The sequence below is a fragment of the Coffea arabica genome, chromosome 11c (genome assembly GCF_036785885.1).
Source record: "Coffea arabica cultivar ET-39 chromosome 11c, Coffea Arabica ET-39 HiFi, whole genome shotgun sequence".
NCBI lineage: Eukaryota > Viridiplantae > Streptophyta > Magnoliopsida > Gentianales > Rubiaceae > Coffea > Coffea arabica.
In genome coordinates this window covers 41,062,222-41,081,451 of record NC_092330.1, presented here as the reverse complement: position 1 = coordinate 41,081,451, position 19,230 = coordinate 41,062,222, and the positions used below count along the sequence as shown (strand labels likewise).

At 36.8% G+C, this 19,230-nt stretch overlaps 2 protein-coding genes and 1 long non-coding RNA gene across 5 annotated transcripts; 1 reads left to right on the top strand and 2 right to left on the bottom strand.

Moving 5' to 3' along the window:
• The first annotated feature begins 7,827 nt into the window (after positions 1 to 7,827).
• On the top strand, positions 7,828 to 8,751 carry LOC140016398 (uncharacterized). The gene is made up of 2 exons (XR_011822789.1): positions 7,828 to 8,042; positions 8,130 to 8,751. It is a non-coding gene; the product is annotated as an uncharacterized lncRNA (long non-coding RNA).
• Positions 8,752 to 9,930: 1,179 nt separating this feature from the next.
• On the bottom strand, positions 9,931 to 12,389 carry LOC140016417 (cytochrome P450 CYP749A22-like). Of its 2 annotated transcripts, none has more exons than XM_072069929.1 (5): positions 11,802 to 12,389; positions 11,463 to 11,686; positions 11,137 to 11,390; positions 10,580 to 10,949; positions 9,931 to 10,484 (listed from the first exon to the last, which is right to left on the bottom strand). In XM_072069929.1, the coding sequence occupies exons 1-5, from the start codon at positions 12,085 to 12,087 to the stop codon at positions 10,056 to 10,058; spliced, it is 1,563 nt and encodes a 520-aa protein (XP_071926030.1). In that variant the 5' UTR covers positions 12,088 to 12,389; the 3' UTR covers positions 9,931 to 10,055. The 2 variants fall into 2 exon arrangements, with proteins under 2 accessions (XP_071926030.1, XP_071926031.1); XM_072069930.1 differs by having other exon boundaries at positions 11,137 to 11,369; positions 11,802 to 12,388.
• A 1,706-nt stretch (positions 12,390 to 14,095) lies between these two features.
• On the bottom strand, positions 14,096 to 16,558 carry LOC140016652 (cytochrome P450 CYP749A22-like). 2 transcript variants are annotated; one of them, XM_072070229.1, is made up of 5 exons: positions 16,118 to 16,558; positions 15,720 to 15,892; positions 15,339 to 15,571; positions 14,772 to 15,147; positions 14,096 to 14,648 (listed from the first exon to the last, which is right to left on the bottom strand). In XM_072070229.1, the coding sequence occupies exons 1-5, from the start codon at positions 16,398 to 16,400 to the stop codon at positions 14,217 to 14,219; spliced, it is 1,497 nt and encodes a 498-aa protein (XP_071926330.1). In that variant the 5' UTR covers positions 16,401 to 16,558; the 3' UTR covers positions 14,096 to 14,216. The 2 variants fall into 2 exon arrangements, with proteins under 2 accessions (XP_071926330.1, XP_071926329.1); XM_072070228.1 differs by having other exon boundaries at positions 15,720 to 15,943; positions 16,118 to 16,556.
• Positions 16,559 to 19,230: the final 2,672 nt, after the last annotated feature.

Below are 19,230 nucleotides of genomic sequence, written 5' to 3'. Positions count from 1 at the left end.
ATTCTTAAGTTTTGTGTACATATCTTTGATCAGTTGCAAAATTGGCAAGAAAATTAGCAAGATATTTGCTATTTTCATCGAGCTAAAATACAAACTAGACTTGCAGATCACTGCAAAAATCAGAGGATCAAGCCTTTCTCACTTAAGCAAAACAAAAAATCTTCTTCATGTAAATTCTAGAGCCATGAAAGTACGAAAATTTGGAAAAGGAAATATAAGAAGTCTCTTCGGAGATGAACACACGGGAACTTTAACTGGTGAACATATTATTATTCTTTTTTATTTTCTCCCTTTTTTTTTTTTTTGATGTAAATAAGACTTGATACTTTCTTCATGCAAATAATTCTTGATCACCTCAAAGGAAGCAATTGATCAGGCTTCCCCTTCGGGCCCTACCTTCTCAAGGAGCTACTCAAGTAGCATTGCATTTCTCATATTCCTTTTCTTCTACTTTTGTGATTCTTAACTCCTAAGAAGTAGAAAGAAGGTAGGGACAAACGAGGAGCAAAGATACTGAGAATCCAACCATGAAAAAGTTCCCCTCGAGAAGGAAACTACAATCGATTCTCCTATTTTTCTTTATAGTTAAGCTTCGTGAGTAGGTAACCATTAGCTATCAAACTTTTTCTTTTCATTTATTTATTTCTCTTAACTTCTGTTGATCAATCATCTTGCCTTGGAAAGTAGATCAAGAAAAAAGTAAGGAAAAAGAAAGAAGAAAGAAGATGCACTACCTCGGATGATAGAAGTCACTTTGGCGTTGATTGATCGGTGCTGTGCGTACGATTTAGGCCTTGTTTGAAAAGTTAGAATAAAAAAAAGAAAAAGAAAAAAAGAAGAAGCACTACATCGGATGATAGAAGTCACTTTGGCGTTGTTTGGTGCTGTGCGAAAGGATTAGGCTTGTTTGAATTGGCATTTTTTTTTCTCAAGAAATTTTTACGTTTTCTGCAAATATAATTTTTAATTATAATATTAATTTATTTCACATACATCAAATTATTATAATATATTTTTCTACAAAAACTTCAAGAAATAGCAATCCGATTGCACAGTCAAAAAATTAAGAACTCAAATTTGGAGCTCCCACAGCCAAATTTTTGAGGGGATAAAGTAACAAACATCTGCAAATCTTACGAGAAATTATTTATGCTCTTTCCACTTCTTTTTTTTTTTATTTTTTTTAAAGCAGGATGGGATTTAATTAAGAAATTGGTCAACGAGAGTCAACTGCGTTTTGTGGGTAAATGTGAAAGATTGGGAAGGAAGGAATAGCTGTCAGTTCCCACTACCCAGTTCGCGGAAATTCTATACTGACTTTCTTATGGCAGTGAAGTGATTGTATACTGCAATTATCTCGTACCAGCAACGACTTGTCCTTCGTAGGAAGGACTTGGCCTGTAATGGACGTATTTAGATTCGAGTTCCAGAATCACTTGAAAACGATCGTTGTTATCTTAACGGATATCGCCCTGACCTAGAAATGGAACGAGACTCTTCTCCTCCTCCTCTAAACATATGCATATTGTTCATTTTTTCCTTCAACTCGTCTATAACACCATATATGTGTATGTCTATGGGAGGAAAACGTACTACTCTTTTTTTATCTATAAAGTTTTTTGAACAGTGTAATGACTAGCAAGAAGTTCATCTCTTTTTAAATTGATTAATTTCACTAGGGAGCACAAGCAAGGAAGATGGGGAGACCTTGACAATTTTTTGTTTTCCAAGTATTCTGTTGTGCTTCCTTGTAGCTCTGATTAATTTTCTTGGCAAAAGTATGGTGGATGCCAAGGCGAATTCAACATGTCTAGTGTTGTTTGTCCAGCACCAAACAATAATGCTCTTTTTCCTGTCCATACATGCATTCTGGAACTCATAAATTAACTTAAAACACAAGCTGCTAAGATATTTTATTTCCATTATACGTATATATATATATATATATATATATATATATATATATATATATATATATATATCAGAGAACACGCAAGCCTCTGATCTTACATATGCATTGAACAAACTCTAGCAAACACAAATATGCAGAATATCATTAGCAACTAGGAAATGGGAAATTACACAACCAGTAGATCCCGAAAACATCAAATCACACTACAGCTGCAACAATTCCATGATCATGACATGTAAGAGTTGCGAGCCCCTATTTATTTTTTGCTCCTTTTGTCATCGCGATACCGTCGGAAATAGTCTTTTGGGTTACCCTCGAAATCATCCCTGTAGATGAGTACGCCATCCCTTCCTGGTGCCTTCATCTTCTTCCTGTCATCTTGCGGCTCTGGTTCGTCCGAAACTGATCCCCATGCTAATGCAGCAATACCCAATGCTAATGCAGCAAGACCTATTCCAGCTGCCACAGCAGTAGCTGCTTTCTTCTTTGTATTAGACCCCTCCCCTGGGTTGGAAGACATACCTTCAATTTTTTTTAATGTAGTTTTGTTACTAATGTGTATTCTCGTTTGTTCACTTGAGGTTGTTTGTTTATTATATAGTAGTGGCAGCTGGGTTGGTCGGTGGACTGCAGTCCATGGAAACTGAACCACCGTCAAATTAAAAGGATGTGTTTAAAGCGTGTGGGTCACCGGGGAAAACTTAAGGTGCAAGCGTTACCATAACTGTCAAATGATTGATGGCCACCATGAAAGACTTTGCCTTTCGTTATCTATCTTTAAACACATAATAAATGTTCACACAGAATTTAGTTACTTGTGACTTGGATTAACATAAAATTTGAAAGACAAAGATCATGGTTGTATTGCCACTTCATAATAGGACTACAGAATTTGAAAATTAAGGAAATTGATCCTTGAACTAAAAACCATTGATTTGCAGTTCGTGAACATGTTCCTGGGAAAACAGCTCCTTCAAGCCAAGAAATTCTGTAACATCGACAGAATTCCATTATATTTTATATCCATTATATGTGTGTGTGTATATATATATCAGAGAACACGCATGCCTCTGATCTTACATATGTATTGAACATACTCTAGCAAACACAAATATGCAGAATACCATTAGCAACTAGGAAACGGGAAATTACACAACCAGTAGATCCCGAAAACATCAAATCACACTGCAACAATTCCATGATCATAATATGTAATAGTTGTGAGCCCTGATTTATTTTTTGCTCTTTTTGTCAACGCGAAGCTGACGGAAATAGCCACTTGGGTCACGCTGGAAATCATCCTTGTAGATGAGTTCGCCATTCCTTCCTGGTGCCTTCATCTTCTTCCTGTCATCTTGCGGCTCTGGTTCGGCCGAGACTGATCCCCATGCTAATGCAGCAATACCCGATGTTAATGGAGCAAGACCTATTCCAGCTGCCACAACAGCAGCTGCTTTCTTCTTTGTAGTCGGCCCGTCCCCTGGGTTGGAAGACATACCTTTAATTTTTTATTTATTTTTTTTTTTGCGTAGCTTTATTGCTAATATGTATTCTCGTTTGTTCACTTGAGATTGTTTGTTTTTTTATTATATAGTAGCGGCAGCTGGTTTGCAAGATCCCAAAGTCGTTGACAAGATGGTGAATGGAATGTAGCTTTATTACTCTGATATAGTAGTGATGTGTATTCCTGTTTCTTATTTCACACAGTTTAAAAAAAAGTAGTTAACTTTGTTGAAAAAGTAAATTTAGATTGCTATTTTCCTAAAATATTCTCACATTAAATGGAGTATAACTTTATGGGAACTTGAATTGATGGTAGCGGTAAAAAAAGAGTCAACTCTCATTAAACGTGGTAGGTTTATAGTAACAACAACTTACATGGAATAAGGGTATTTTAGAAAAATTAAAATACAACTACATTTTTCAATTGGAAAGTGGACTACAATTTGAGACAGATGAAAAAGAAAAACAGGACTATCAAAGTGGGACGGAGGGAGTATATAGCAGTGGCAAGCGGCAAGTAGTGACTTTTGCAAGACCCCAAAATCGTTGATAAGATGGTCAATGGAAAGTTTGTCCGCTTTATTACTTATATGCATTCTTGTTTGTTCATTTGAGGTTATTTGGTTAGGGAGGGAAGTAGTGAGTTTTGCAAGACGCTTGCACTTAAGTTTTACCTGATGACCCGCACGGCTTACGAATTTTCAAATAATCGCTTCAAATTGTGATTATCCATGCTAGCTAGCGTGTTGAAGCACAAAACTAATAAGGACTTGGCCTTTCGTTATCTATCTTTAAACACATAATAAATAGCATTTAGTTACTTGTGACTTAGATTGACATAACATTTGAAAGACAAAAAGATCATGATCGTATTCCCACTTCATTATTATTTGGGTCCAAAATGTGCGGTCGGTGCTACAGAATTTCCTTGGCTTGAAGGAGCCGTTTTCCCAGGAATATGTTCACAAACTGCAGATCCATCAATGGTTTTTAGTTCACGGATCAATTTCCTTAATTTCCAAATTCTGTAGTCCTACTCAACGTATCGAAAAAAGTAAAAGCTACGCTCCCTACCTCAACGGATATATACTATAGTTTCGGCAAGCTGGGGGAACAGATGCCATCCTGATGACGAATAAAACAGGTCGGCTCTTGGAGCATCTTTTTACATCTTCTGATTCCACACAAGTATTGTATTGCATGTATACTCGAAACAAATTGACTGTGATGCTGATGAGCTTCTGATTCTTAATCTAAATCCATTTTATTGTCACCGTTTTCGCTTTGGGTGGAACTGGAACCAATAGGCTGAACCCAAGATTTTGGCCACCATAAATCTACCTTAGTCACATCACCTTCCATTGTACTATCCAACCAAATCTTGGTGCAACTCAAGAATCCTCAAGTATAATAGAGAAAAAGAAAGAAAAGGAAGGACCCCCAACCAAATACTCAAGAATTAACTTAACTTTAATAGTAGTTTGGGTAATCGTGGTTGCTGATTAATAATCTGAGAAGAATTTTTGGGGGACAAATTAGTCTGCTCTCCTTCTTCTTGAGATGGGACCTCATATTGTTGAACTCTACCCCCGGCCTTTTTTCTTCATCTACCTCGTGTATTTGAATTTTGAAAGACTTCTCTGGTCTTCTTAGTTTTTAAATCCTTTTCTTTTTCTTTGGTTGAAAAGTAAGAAGTGGCTAAAATAAACAAAGACGATGAATGATAGGAGACACCTGGGTCCCGGATTAATGTGCGGATCCAATAAATAATGCTTGCTTCGCTAGCTACACTGCTGTGCCGAATAAAGAAGCTTTTTTGGTGGCAGTACTGAGGAGTGAGTGCTACTAGTGAAGTGAAACGCTTTTACGACTAGTGCACCGAAAATTCTCACCTTCACGTGGGTATAAAGAAAATCACAACTTGATCAAGCTTATTATGGCTAGCGCCCTCACTTGATTGGATTTTGCCAAACACAAAAGGTTCTTCAAGCTTTTAATTAGAAGTCGAAGCAGATTTTTACCGAGTCCTTTCACTGGGTAGCACACAGAATAAAAGATGGGAGCTGAGAGTATGATCAGTATGATCAGCAATCTGCTGGAGAAACTGAAGGGATTTGAGGAGAAACTGAAGGGATTTGAGGAAGAAAGCATGATTATGGTGAACAGCACACTGGCAAAGTTGAAAGCAATGGGAGCAGATGAGATGATGAACAATCTGCAAGTGAAGCTGAAGCAACTGTTTTTGCTGTCGGAAAAATTTGGTTTGGTTTTGTTAGGCAGGTTGGAAGAGGTCTTCCCACCACAACACTGGCTCCGTGTTAATGCACCGTTTCTAGTCGCAGCAGGGTTAGTTGTGCTGTTTGTGTATTTTCGCGGCGGCGGCGGCACTAAGCCATCGAACTGGAAGATGATGAAAGCCCCTGGAAGGGACTCTCGTATCCGTAGGGATGCCTTTCAGGACAACCCCAAAGGATATTTCCTGGACCTTCGTGCTAGTAAACGTAAAAATACTAGTCGTGATTAGTTGTAGCGCATATACATGAAGTTTGTCCTGCCTTCCTCTCTGTGTCCTGGAAGATCAATTGTTCGTAGTCATTTTGGGATTTTTTATGTTTCAAATGTGACCCAGCTCACAAAGCTGTTTCTGAACTTTGTGATTTCTGGGATATCACTACTGCTTTGTATGAATTACTACTTTCCTAATAGTGAAAATAAGAATGGGAAGATGGATGCAGTTTGCCCAAGATTCAGAGTTATTTGCCTAAATAACTCCCTTCACAAAAAATATTCCTAAAATGATTCAATTTCATACATTATTCCCATAGCAACCTTATCTGTTACCCATCGGATCACATTCAAATGGAAATGAGAAAAAGGGTAAAATTCTTCATTAGCCATTAATATAGTCCATGACTATAATACTCTGTTCTGAATGTATCTTCTTCTTTCTGACTATAGTACTCTACTCCGTCTTTACTTGTCACCCTACTTTCCAAAAAAATCTTGAATACTTAATATAAATCTGACAATATTTTCAAAGATGAGAGTAGAAGTCTTGAATACTTAACATAAACCTGACGATATTTCGAAAGATGAGAGCAAAATCTAAAATTTGACCGTTCATTTCCGTTGTAGTTGCAATAATTTTGCTTTCCTTCTTATTAAGAAAAAGAAAAATTCACTACAAATCCAAAGAAACTGGAATTATCACCAAACATGGAAAGCAAAATTTAAAATTTCGATTGTTTATTTCCATCCCAGTTGCCGTAATTTTCTCTTTTTGATGCTCTCTTTCCTATTAAAAAAAAAAAGAAAAAAAAAAGAAAAACTCACTACAAATCTAGCGAAATTGGAATTATTAGTACGTCTTTACCTAACTCTCCGTCACTTGTTCATTCAATTAACTCATTTCGGAGTTTTAGTTTTGATTTTGTCACACTTTATTGAACGGGAACTCACTGTGCATGTGGCAATACGAGGGGAATTGCATGTAGGGCCGAGGAAATGAGTCTTATGCTTTTATTTTAGATGGATACCCGTGAGTTTGGAACCTCTTATGTTAATAATAGTGGTAACGAGAATTTGATTGAGTTTGAAGAATTTGATTTAGAAAGCATGGAGGAGGTTGCACCTTATTAGGGGATAAAGTCAGAAGATTAGATTAGTAATAACATTTGGAGTTGAATCATTGTGGGAATATTTTTGAAAAAAAAAAGGTTATTTTGGCAAAAAAAAAAAAAAAAACTCCAAGATTCATTTCTAGAATGCATAGATATACTTGGCCAATAACTTAATATAGTACGAAATAGGAATAGCAAAGTCAGTTTCATTAACATGCATGCCCAAGTATGTGTTCTTTCCTTCCGCGTTACTGCTCCCATCCCATGGGGCGGTCCTGGAAATTACTTAATGATGTTGATCTCTGTCGAACGTCTCTCTGCCTTGGAAGAAGTTATACTGGTTTAGGTAACTTGAATTTGGATTCTACTGCACTTAGCAGCCTAACTTGGGTCTGCTTCCATTACCGGCAATTAGTGGGCCTTGGGAAGGATGGATAGAAACGCTTTAATACTCGACTCTACGGTTCCCAATTCGCGCGGAAATGGTAAGCTGACAGGTTGATAGCAACACTAATTATGAGATGATCAATCCCTGCAGACCAAGAGCACGAACGGTTGTTTATGGCAACAGTTTTGAAAGATATAATATTTTTTGAATAAGATGTAATTCTACGTGAACTACTTGTAAAATTTAATAACAGAGATACAATTATTATATATGAGACCCATATGAGCAATAATAAAATATTATACTTCTGTTGCAAGGATGTACAAGAAGTTTACGGTAACGTTTAAAAAATGCTACCTTGTTAGACCATCCCTGCCCTGCTCCCAATCCGTTCAGTCCCCACCAATTAACATAATCAAAATCAATTAGTGTTAGACTGATAATTGGGTAGCACCTATTAGCCTCTTACCAACTTGTATTAGTACTCTAATTACTCTTAATAAAGTCTAGTCTATTACGGGGAAAAACAATGTGGCAGCTACCACTACCTTAATTATTGGACAACGCAATTAAAGCTAAAGCACTCAATCGCCTTTAATAACACTTCCACCCTTCAAAGGTCTGTTATTATTTTTGCTCTTTTCACTTGAGAATCAAGCAAGGAAAGATGAGACTTAGAACTGATATTATGATCGGCAATCTGCAGGAGAAAATGAGAGGAATTGGGGAAGGAAGCACGATCATGATGAACAGCACACAGGCAAAGTTGAAAGCAGTGGGGGCAGATGAAATGATGAACAATCTGGTGGAGAAGCTGAAGCAACTGTTCATGATGCTGGAAAACTTTGGTCTGTTTCTGATTGGCAGGTTGGACGATGCCTTCCCACCAGAAACTAGAAAGGAGAGGCTACAATACTGGCTCCGTGTTGGTGCACCTTTTGTTGTTGCAGGTTTGGTCATACTTGTGCTGTATTGGTGCTTTAGCCGCTGCATTCGTTGCTGTTGCGGAGTCAAGGCAGTGAAGATGATGAAAGCCCCTGGAGCAAACTTTCGGATTCCGAGGCATGTCTTTGTGGCCAACCCCAAAGGATACTTCCGTGCTCTCCATGCTGGCAAAGTTAAATTCTGAAGTCTGTCCTAAATTTCTTTCTGCCCTTTTAAATTGCTTGTAATTGTTTGGTGAACTTCATGTTTGGAATGCGTTTGTGCTTACAACTCTAAAATTTATATTATTGAGCTTTGTCCTCTGTTGTTTATGGAGTGTCAGCCGTTTGTATGGATTCCTTTCCTCGTACCATAAATGGGAATGGGAAGATTCAGATTGCAAAGATTGGCTTCTACCATCCATTGATATGCTGCCTCTTGGGGCAATAACAAATATGACTTAAGTTGATAATTGTAACATTTTTCATTAGGCCTTAATTGCTACTATTTCCAGCCAGCAGAACAACCAAAGCAGAAGACTTTTATTCACTACTAGGAGTAACCTTTAATCTAGTCTTTTCCCTATTCACTCGCGAAGACTGCGAAAATGGCTAGCAGGGTCACGCTCGAACTCATCCCTGAAAATGTAGTAGTCCCTTCCTGGTGCTTTCATCATTTTCCTGTTACTGGATGTTTCCGCTGCTCCCAGGATCTTACAAATGCCCCATGCCACAAGACCTACTCCTGCTGCTACAGCCACTGCCTTGACTATCTCCTTTGCTTTCTCTTCCTTTTCCTCGGTCATTGTCTCGGTAGAGTTCCCAACATGCCCGGAATTCTCTGTGCTTTCACAACTACCCATTATGTTGTTCTGTTTAGAACTTTTCGATCTTATAAACTAGCTGCACACAGCAGCAATCTGTTACCTATTTATGGACAAAATTTGTTCGACTCTTGGATACCGTGGGTACTAATGAAGGGATAGATTATTTTCTTGACCATGAATGTAGTTAATGAGATGATGTTCCATCTTCCATGGTGGTTAACGATGCGACTTAGTGCTGATAATCTTGGGGAAATTATCCCAAAAAAAAGAAACTCTGTTTTAGTTTTCCAACAAACCAATGCACTCGGTCTCTCCCACTGACTACATTTCCCCTGTCCCAGTTCTTGAAAATTGAAACAGAGAATTGATTCTTTGATTAAGATGACGGCATATTTCTCAAAGATAATATAGGAATGAAAAGTAGTAATTGAATGGAAGAGCAACATGCCAAGCCAAAAAAATATAAGGTGTTCACTTCTCCTTTTTTTTTTCTCTCTTTTATTCTCGATTAATAATTGTGTTGGATCAAATTTTCGTAACAAATGGCAAGTAGTACATATTTAGTCGTTCCTATAGTAGCTTTGAATCTATTGGCTAAGGATTTATAGATTCTAGGTTCAAATCCCCCTTCCCCTCTTAGCTTCTTAAATTCAACCAAAAAAAAAAAAAAAAAAAGAAAGAAAGAAAGACGTGTTCTATTGCAAATTATCAGCATGCTTCACGTACTCTTCTCTATTAATTTATTGTCATAATAAGAAACACAAACACACAAACATTTGCATTCAACATAATTTACAAATTTATTCATTAAACTGTAGTACAAGCTATTTTCATGCGTTCCTCGATGGATTTGCTGCAGAGTGCATATCCCCTAATATCAGTTCAAACTCTACTGAGAATGATTTTAACTCCATGGTGTGGTCGAACCATGAAAACTTGAACTGGAGAGTGAACATAATTTCGCGAAAGAGCGAACTTGTAATGCTGCAGAATCATTGAAAGGGCAATCTTTGTTTCGACCATTGCAAAATTCAAGCCTACACAAGTTCGTGGTCCAAAGCCAAACGGCAGAAATGCTACTGGATTATTGTTAGTAGCCTTAATTGCACCTCCTGCAAATCTTTCAGGCTTAAAATGGTGAACATCTTCTCCCCATATCTTAGGGTCGTGGTGAAGTGCAAGAGGTGAAATCAACAGTTCAGTATGTGCCGGGAGCGTTAGCCTCCCCAGCTTAACCTTTTTGTGAACTTTTCTCATGAGTGCAGGCACTGGCGGATAAAGTCTCAAGCACTCTTCAAGGATCATGTTCATCTACACGAAAATCAAAATATATCGATAAGTTTTCATGAAAAACTGGATATGCTTTTAGAAGAGATACATGAAGTCTAACCACAGAATTTGCTCACAGTTTTCAGTCTAGGGATAGCATCTGCATTGGGCTTCATTTGGCAAAAAATTTCAATCACTTCTTCCCTTGCTGTCTCTTGCCACTCTTTATGAACAGCTAGAAGAAGAATGCTCCAAGTAAGCAAAGAAGTTGTTGTTTCCTGTCCGGCAAAATACAGAGTCTTGCATTCATCAACCATATCATCTATCGAAATCCATTTGCTACTTCCTTCATTAGCCTCTAGGAGTTTCTCAAGAAAATCACCTTTGGAGCTTTCGTTTTCCTTACAATTCTCCAGCTCCTTCTTCTTTATAATATGTTCTATGCAGTTTTTTATTCCTTGCTCAAGTTTTTCTGACTCTATTTCATCACTGCTTTTGAAAAGGTGGCTGCGAAACACATGATCGTATTTAGTAACTAAGAGAACTGAGAAAAGTTGTACTGTGTTGAATGAACTGCTCCTCAAAGTTGAAAGCTTTAATGGTATCATGATACAATTACAAACATATTTTGCTTTTTACTAATTAATTGGACAAACAATGAAGCATGTTGCGCTCCGATGATGAGTAATTTTACCTGATGCCAGGAAATCTAATGTTACGGGCATTTCTGGAGACTATCAGAGTCAGTTTCATCAACATCTCAAATATGTTCTTTCCTTCCAAGTAACTGCTCCCAAAGGCTGTCTTGGAAATAACTTCTGATGTTAATAGCCTGAACTCTTCAAACACCTCAACCTCTTTTCCATCATTCTCCTTCCACCTTTCCAACATAATTTCAGTACTTGTGATCATTGCAGGCAACATATCCTGCATTTGCAGGATCCATTTCTTTGACTAAGAGTAAGTTCGGTGAAGGTGAATAAAGCCTTAATGTCCAGCCAAATCAAATAATCAACTTACTTTCAGGCTTCCTGCATGGAAAACTTGGTTGGCTAGTTTCCTCATCCTTGCCCACTTTTCACCTTTTGATGCCGAAAGACCATCTCCTAAAAGCTTTTTGGCATAGCCTTCAAGGTCGATTTTTGGATAATCACCATTTTTATTGTTTAATATCTCTTTGACTAGCTCTGGTTCAGTGACAACCAGCTGAGGCTGAGGACCATACCAATTGAGGTAAGTTGCCCCTAATTAAAGAAAGAAAAGATACCATAAATATCCAAATAAGAATGATTTAAAACTCAGAAATTACCATAAACACAAGCCAAAAGGAAAAAAAAATTATTCTCACAAATACACTACCATATATGTTCACCCATGAATATATATCAGGCAGGATTCTAGGAAATATGTCGTGTGACATATCCTCCATGGCCCTGCTTGTAGCATCTCTTCTCATGTTGATGATTTCTTTGGTATTGCCATGAAGGAGCTGGTAAGAAGGACCTTTGATCCCTTGAGACCTCATAAAGGACTGTATGCATATTGGATTCAACCATACTTTTTTGAGGAACCTAACCAGGATTAGCAGGAAACATGCAAGTAGAAAGCTAGCAAAGCCCAAAAGCATTTTCCAAACCAATATCATGATTTCCAACCAACTTAGCTCATGAAATGATCCAAACTATCTCCGTGTTTTTATTAAAGCGTTTCAATAAGTTTGGGGAATCTTTAGTCGGTGGAAAAAGACCAATATGCTAAAGATACTAGAACTGAATGCATTAATGATATCATGTGGTGGAATAGTATCAATTTAGGTGCCCATCGTAACCTTATAAATTAAGTCAATATGTATTGGAGGACAAATTACTGCATAAATTCGTAATTCTAATTTATGCATACATGCATATATGTATAGACAAACACTCATAAAAACAGACACCCCAACTAGATATTAAGCTCTAGAACATATATGAATGTGGATATTGATTGGCCCCTTTAAATAATTAACTTTTAGTTTGGTAACTTTTGATGCGCCTGAAAATAAAAAAACTTTTGATGCCATTTATAACATTATAGTTTTATTATTAAATGCCCTTGAATATCTTCTTATTCAAGTTGCAGGCTTATATGCATCGAGATTTCCTGTTACTTGTTCCTCTCCTACCCAAAGCCAAAATTAGATGCATCTTTCAGAGATCAATATTAACATTTGAGCCAATTTCTGAGGTTGGACCACCATATTACTTATGTAGGCATCAAAGTGATTGATGATGTAATTTTGGCTGTATTTGATATTTAACTAAACAAGAACTTGGCAAAGGCATCTCTCACTCATGTACTCACGTTGCCAATTTGAATGTAGTGAACAATTTCAGTAACAATTTCGTGTTATAAACTTCTATAGCCAAAAAAAAAAAAAAAAAAAAAGCAAAGAAACAATTGAAAAGATAACCATAAACTAGCGTGATCATTGGGGAATCCTGAAATTCGTAGGTTAAAGCCACCTAATCGATGGATTAGCAGGCAACGTATTTGTCCATTACGTCCTTATTATTTCAATCATGAACCACGACCTGATGTTGTTTATCCTTTCAGTATTTTCTTTCGTCTAGATGGAAGTGGAAAGCAAGCAAAGACAAGAATTATTGTCGACACCGCTACCATGTTTTAAAACCAACTTAATCAGCTCATCAAATAATTAAACTGAACTATCTCTTTACTTCTAATAAAGCCCTGCTATAAGCGTGGGGAATACTTAGTCGGTAGCAAAAGACAAATATGTCAATATGCTAGGCCTGGATTCATCCATCAATGATCTCATCCACATTATCAAGATCAGATAAATTAATAGACATATTCTCCGTGACGAGATTATGGCACTTAATTATCACCATTTCTCTCGTTTTCTCCAGTGGTGGTCCATAAATCCCGAAAGGACTTGATGCTGGATCAGAAAATGATGATTTCACAGAAGATGTTTCGTTGCTGGATTGAAAGATTGTAGTATATTACTTCAGTAGAGTTGATGATAGATTTTCCTTGATGGGCAGAACCATGTGGGAACATTCAGAAAGCCCTGTTGCTTTCCAACATCTGTTTCATATTTGCAAAATACTGCAATAGTCCAATCACAAAATCAGTTTTGTGTACAAAATAGTAATATTTTTCTTGTATTTTTATTCCCTGGACCACGGAGGAGGATATGTCATTCGTAATAGTTTGATTTTACACCTACCCAAAAAAATAGTTTGATTTTACATCAATATCAGTTTATGATAAACAAAATAATTGAATGTGTAAAGCCACCATTGATTAAAGAGTTCTAGAAAAAGATTGGTTTGAAAGCAGCCGACCTATAAACTTGAAAAACACACAGCTCACTTAACTGTTTAAATATATTGTTTATGACGGTACTAGTTCTGCATCTTCACTGTGTTTTAACTTGTATTTCGAGCTATTTTCCAAATCCCTTTGCCTCATCTTCGCAAATCAATCTGCTTTTCATAAACGAATAGGGTCCTCTAATCTCTTTGCAAGTAGCAGTTTGCGTGCAATTGCATATAGATAGATACCTCTGAGGGCATATGATCAGTTGCAGCTTGTTAAGCCATTAGCTTAGCTGGGTTCTTATGGGCATGACCAAGCAGAAAAAATAAATAATGAGGACTTTGTACTAATCTTGTGGTTCTTCTACGTACAATCATAATAAGGAGTAAAAATTACAATAAGATCACACATCAACACCCCACATCTATTTCTTGAAGCTGCAAGCCACTAACTAATTGCCTGGAGGATCACTTGAACCCCGTATTTTGGGGTAAGAATAAAGATGTCGGCAGGGAAGTGGACATAATTTGGTGACAACGTGAGCTTGTAACGTTGCAGAATCATTGACAATGCAATTTTTGCTTCATTGGTGGTGAAGTTCAATCCCACACAAGTTCGAGGACCCAAACCAAATGGGAAAAATGCTGCAGCGGTGCTGTTGGTTGCTTTAGCCACCCCTTCTGCAAATCTTTCTGGCTTGAAGAGGTGAACATCTTTGCCCCAGATTTCAGGGTTGTGGTGCAGTGCTAGAATTGGGAGGTATATGTTTATATTTGTTGGAAGTCTGAGGTTTCCTAGTCTAACTTCCCTTCCAACTTTTCTAGTCATTGTAAGTACTGGAGGATATAGTCTGAGGCATTCGTTAATGATCATGTTCATCTGTACACAAAAGGAAGGAACTCGGTTAGAATCGAATCAACAGTCATTATTAAGGATTGTTTGAGGACTAGAAAATAATCTGATGAATACAGTATGTTTGTATTCAGGTGATGATGTGCTTACTGTTTTTAGCCTTGCAATCCCATCAGAACTTGGGTTTTTATTTCCAAATATTTCAAAGACTTCTTTTCGTGCTTTCTCTTGCCAATCACCATGCACTGAAAGGACGAAAGCACACCACCCAAGCAGGTTGGTGGTTGTAAGATGTCCGGCACCAAACAATGCCTTAATCTCGTCGATCATCTGTTCCAGTGTGATCCTCTTGTTTATGTTAGTGTCACGAGTCAATTTCATTAATTCTCCAAGGTAGTCGATCGCATTATCTTCAGTTTCACCTTTTCTTCCTTTTTCCCTTTTCTTGACTAGTTCTAGAATGGAGGTTTTGATTCCTCGTTCAAGTTTCTCTGCTTCAATCTCATCACTAGATTTCATTAACATGCTGCAAAAATGTTTGAGTGGCGAGATAGATGAGCAGAACTACTAATCTTCTTACATTCTTGTGGATTTACCCCACAACTATGAGTGGAGAACTAGTTAAGTTACATCTTAATTATCCTGTTTGATAGAGTTCAGGATGCAAAATACTTCAATAAATGAGTAATTTAGTTTTAAAAAAAAAACATGTTTTACCTGATACCAGGAAATTTAATTTTGTAAACATTCCTGACATCTATTGCTGTCAACTTTGCCACCATCTCAAATATGTGCTTCCCTTCCCTGTAACTACTCCCAAAAGCTGTCCTGGCAATTACTTCAGTGGTCAGTAATCCAAATTCTTTGAATGCATCAATCTCTTTCCCTTCGTGGTGTTTCCAATTTTCCAGCATCACCTCAACACTCGCACTCATCTCTGGAACCATTCTCTGTACCAAAAGCTTTTCTTATAAGTAGCAAATCTTGTTAAGGGTATTATGCAAGCAATATCATGTCCCAAATTCAAATCCCATTTTCACAGGATGACTACAAACTTTCATACTCTTGACTCTGTGATGTGATTAATAGAAGACTTACTTTTAAGCTCTCCGCATGGAATGTGTGGTTAGCCAGTTTGCGTACTTTTGCCCATTTTTCTCCCTCATTTGTTATGAGTGCCTCACCTAACAATTTCTTAGCAATGCCTTCCATATCCATTTTTGGGTAAGCATCTTCTCTGTTGGTCAATACTTCTTTGATCATCTCTGTATCTGTTACAAATAGTTGGGCTTGTGAGCCATGCCAACTGATATAGTTCTTGCCTGTAACCAGAAAGGAATAAACATCATAACTAGAAAGAAAAATGGAGCTACTTTTAGAAGAAAAATCAGTATTGAACTTAAACAAGCTCGCCAACCGGATCTTATTGTAGCACAGAAACAAGAAATCAGCAAATATACATTTTATGTGTTGAAATTTTGGAAAATTATACTGACCATAGATTTTTGTCCATAAGTAAACATGAGGCTGAATTCTTTGAAAGATATCATGAGATATCTCCATAGGTTTGCTCATAGATTGATTTCTCATGTTTGTGATCTCTTTAGTATTTCCATAGGGAAACTTATAAGCAGGGCCACTGATTCCCTGTGAACTCATGATCCTCTTAATTCGACAAGGAATCCACCATACTTTATGAAGGAATCTAAAGAAAGTCCAGAGGATGTAGATTAGAAAAGTACTAAAGAGACAGAACATGATAACCTCGTTGATACCCATGATTCAGTTATGAACTGATAATCAGCTCTAAATAAATTTTCTTGAGCTTTTTATACTGTGACGGAGCTGGAAATCAGTGTTCTATGATTACAAGAGAAGTCCATGCCAGCTTTGTCTTTCAGTTGGGGCACTATTAATGCTTACTGGACTGGGGGTCCTCCAGACATTTCCTAGCTTTGGAGATGAAATCATACACTAGTTATATAATGCGGATATCTAATGCTAAATTGACCTTTGTCATGAATGGATAAGATACATTAGTCTACTAAAATACTGGAAGGCTTGAGCTGATAGGGATTTGTTTCAAACAAGATAAATCAACTTGGGGAATCTTTTGTTGGTAGAAAAGGACTTGCAGGTGTTCGAGATGCCAGACCTTGATGCATCATCAGCCCTCACATATGTTTTAGAATTTATATACATTTGGTCGCCCTCATGATCACACATATTATTGAATTGCTTAGTTCATTAGTTGTATCCTATATGTATTAGAGGACAATTTACTAGACATAAATGCATCAATGATCTCGAGTGTTTTAGTGTTAGGAGTAGTGATAATCTTATTAGGTAGACTCCAAGACCAGATTAATATGGTAAATGAATATTTGTATTCCTTCTCTTTTTTTTTTTGCCAAACGATAAGAGTTGACTATTTGTATTCCATGTCGCTCAAATTATTACATAAGTCTGTATGAATAATTACTAAAAAGTGGCCTTTTATTATGCTTTTTTATCACGGATTCCCAAATTGAGGTAAAAAAAAAAAAAGAGAGAGAGATAGAGAGAGAACGTTTTCCCATTGTTCTAGTGCTTGTGACACTAAACATGCATGTTTTACATGTTTGGGTAATGTTATTTGCACTCACACTATCCTATTTCATCTTGACGAGACCATATTATTTCTACCCTAATTTTTTTTCCTATCCTATCGTGTGTTCACATGCAAGGAAATTGGGCACAATTGTCGTACGTATTCAAAAGGTAAAAAAATTTAAATTTTGCTTCTCTTTTTCTAAATCTACATAATTGTTTTTTAATTTATTTTTGATATTCTTATTTCAATTTCAATTTTGTAGATCTCTTATGAGCGCAATTGATGTTGCATTGCATCATCTAGATACTATATGCTAGCTGTTATGCTTTTGTTGAAATATACCAGAAAGTTTCACTCCCTCCATGGTGGTTATATGAACTATTCTTTGTAGATTTTTTGAAGTATTACTGTCCTATTTATGAGACATTGCAGTTATACTCAATTTTTAGTCATCTTTGAAGCTTGTGATTTATTTATTTATTTTAGACTTGAAGTTTGAAATCTGTTCATATTACATTGCTAGATTGATCTTTGACATCATATAATTTCGTGAAGTTTTGTAGAAACATACATAATACTACATATTAGTGACAATTTTAAATTAGCCATTTTAATGTGTAATGGAATAATTAATTGATTTTACAATGTAAGAGAAAATCTAGTAAAGTTAACTCATAAGCAAGGAGATGAAATTAGGGAGGGGATAATATGGTTTCATCAAAATAAAAATGAAATAGTGAAAGTGCAAATAATATTACCCTACACGTTTATAGTAAGTGTCCTAAATAAAAACTCCTACTCCCTCCATTCCATAATTTTTGTCGCACTTTGAAACTTGCTTTTGTTTCATATATGCCCTTTCCTCATGTGTCAAGTTTGGGGTTAAAATGATTGTGTCCTTGATGACATTATAAAATCTTAAAATAGATTTAAAAAAAAAAGTTAAGCGTGATAAAAAATTTAGCACAGATTAAAGTGAAAGCATGACACTTTGAACGAGACAAAGCGAATTGGATATTTTAGCCGTAGTTGTTAGGGTGACCCCAAGACCTCAGGCCCAATTCCAAATCCAATGAGAGGCCCAAAACTGTACCAAATGCTATTTGTTGTCCATTGCTTTGCTTCTACCCCATTCGAGTTTTGCAGCATTACAAGCATTTTGTTTTGGGGTATTCTCACAATTAGGCATTAATGCCTAGCATGTAAGTGAAAATTATACGAACCCTGCAGTCAAAAGAATATTTTAGCTGTTACTTTCTTGCTCTGTGCCATCAAAGAATTCATATGAAGTACTACTGCTCATTGCTTTTCTTGTCCAATCCAATGGTTTAATCGACTTAAAGGAAATGCACTTCCTAAACCTCCATATTCTTTTTATTACACAGAAATCTTCTTTCATTTTTTTCCCTGAATAATCAAAACATGGTGATACCTAGAGTTCTCTATTCTGCCCCGATGATAGTACGTAACACATATGTGAATCTTCATTCTGTTTATGGTACATTTGGTGGTAAAGCATTACAGGATTATCACCGGTGATCAATATGCTAAATATGGAAATTCTACTTCATTCTATACTAACCGCTATATCTTTCTTTCTTTCTTTTCTTAGCTTTCGTCAAATTTCTTGAGAAACTATGGTGGAATCCTGTTCGCAAACAGAGTATCTCATGCAGTCACAGGGCATTGGAGGCCCGTCTTACAAATTCATCCGTGGAAATGCCAAAGAAATATCTCGGGTAAGGGAGAGGTCCATAAGCCAAAAAATGGAATTGTCCCACCAGATGTTTCCAGGATTTCAGAGCCTCACATCTAGTCCTGGATCAACGTATATGGCAAGAGCAATCAGCCTCTGGCATTTATTGTGCTGCATTTGTTAAGAAATTCCTTTGTTCAGCTTTCTTCTTGCAGTTCTGTTGATAGGAAGGAACTTTCTTCGTTGGCGAGGTCATAAAGCAGAATTAGTTATAACAGATCAGACAAATGTTGAACAAAAAGGATGTTTCATTTTGGAGG

Excerpts from the sequence above, each read along its gene's own strand:
- LOC140016417 (XM_072069929.1), bottom strand. The coding sequence starts at position 12,087 with ATGATATTGGTTTGGAAAATGCTTTTGGGCTTTGCTAGCTTTCTACTT. Across the intron at positions 11,687-11,801 it reads TTCATGGGTGAACATATATG|GGGCAACTTACCTCAATTGG; the intron begins GTAGTGTATTTG and ends TTCTTTAATTAG. Across the intron at positions 11,391-11,462 it reads TCCATGCAGGAAGCCTGAAA|AAATGGATCCTGCAAATGCA; the intron begins GTAAGTTGATTA and ends TCTTAGTCAAAG.
- LOC140016652 (XM_072070228.1), bottom strand. The coding sequence starts at position 16,400 with ATGGGTATCAACGAGGTTATCATGTTCTGTCTCTTTAGTACTTTTCTA. Across the intron at positions 15,572-15,719 it reads TCCATGCGGAGAGCTTAAAA|AGAATGGTTCCAGAGATGAG; the intron begins GTAAGTCTTCTA and ends CTTTTGGTACAG. Across the intron at positions 15,148-15,338 it reads ATTAAATTTCCTGGTATCAG|CATGTTAATGAAATCTAGTG; the intron begins GTAAAACATGTT and ends ACATTTTTGCAG.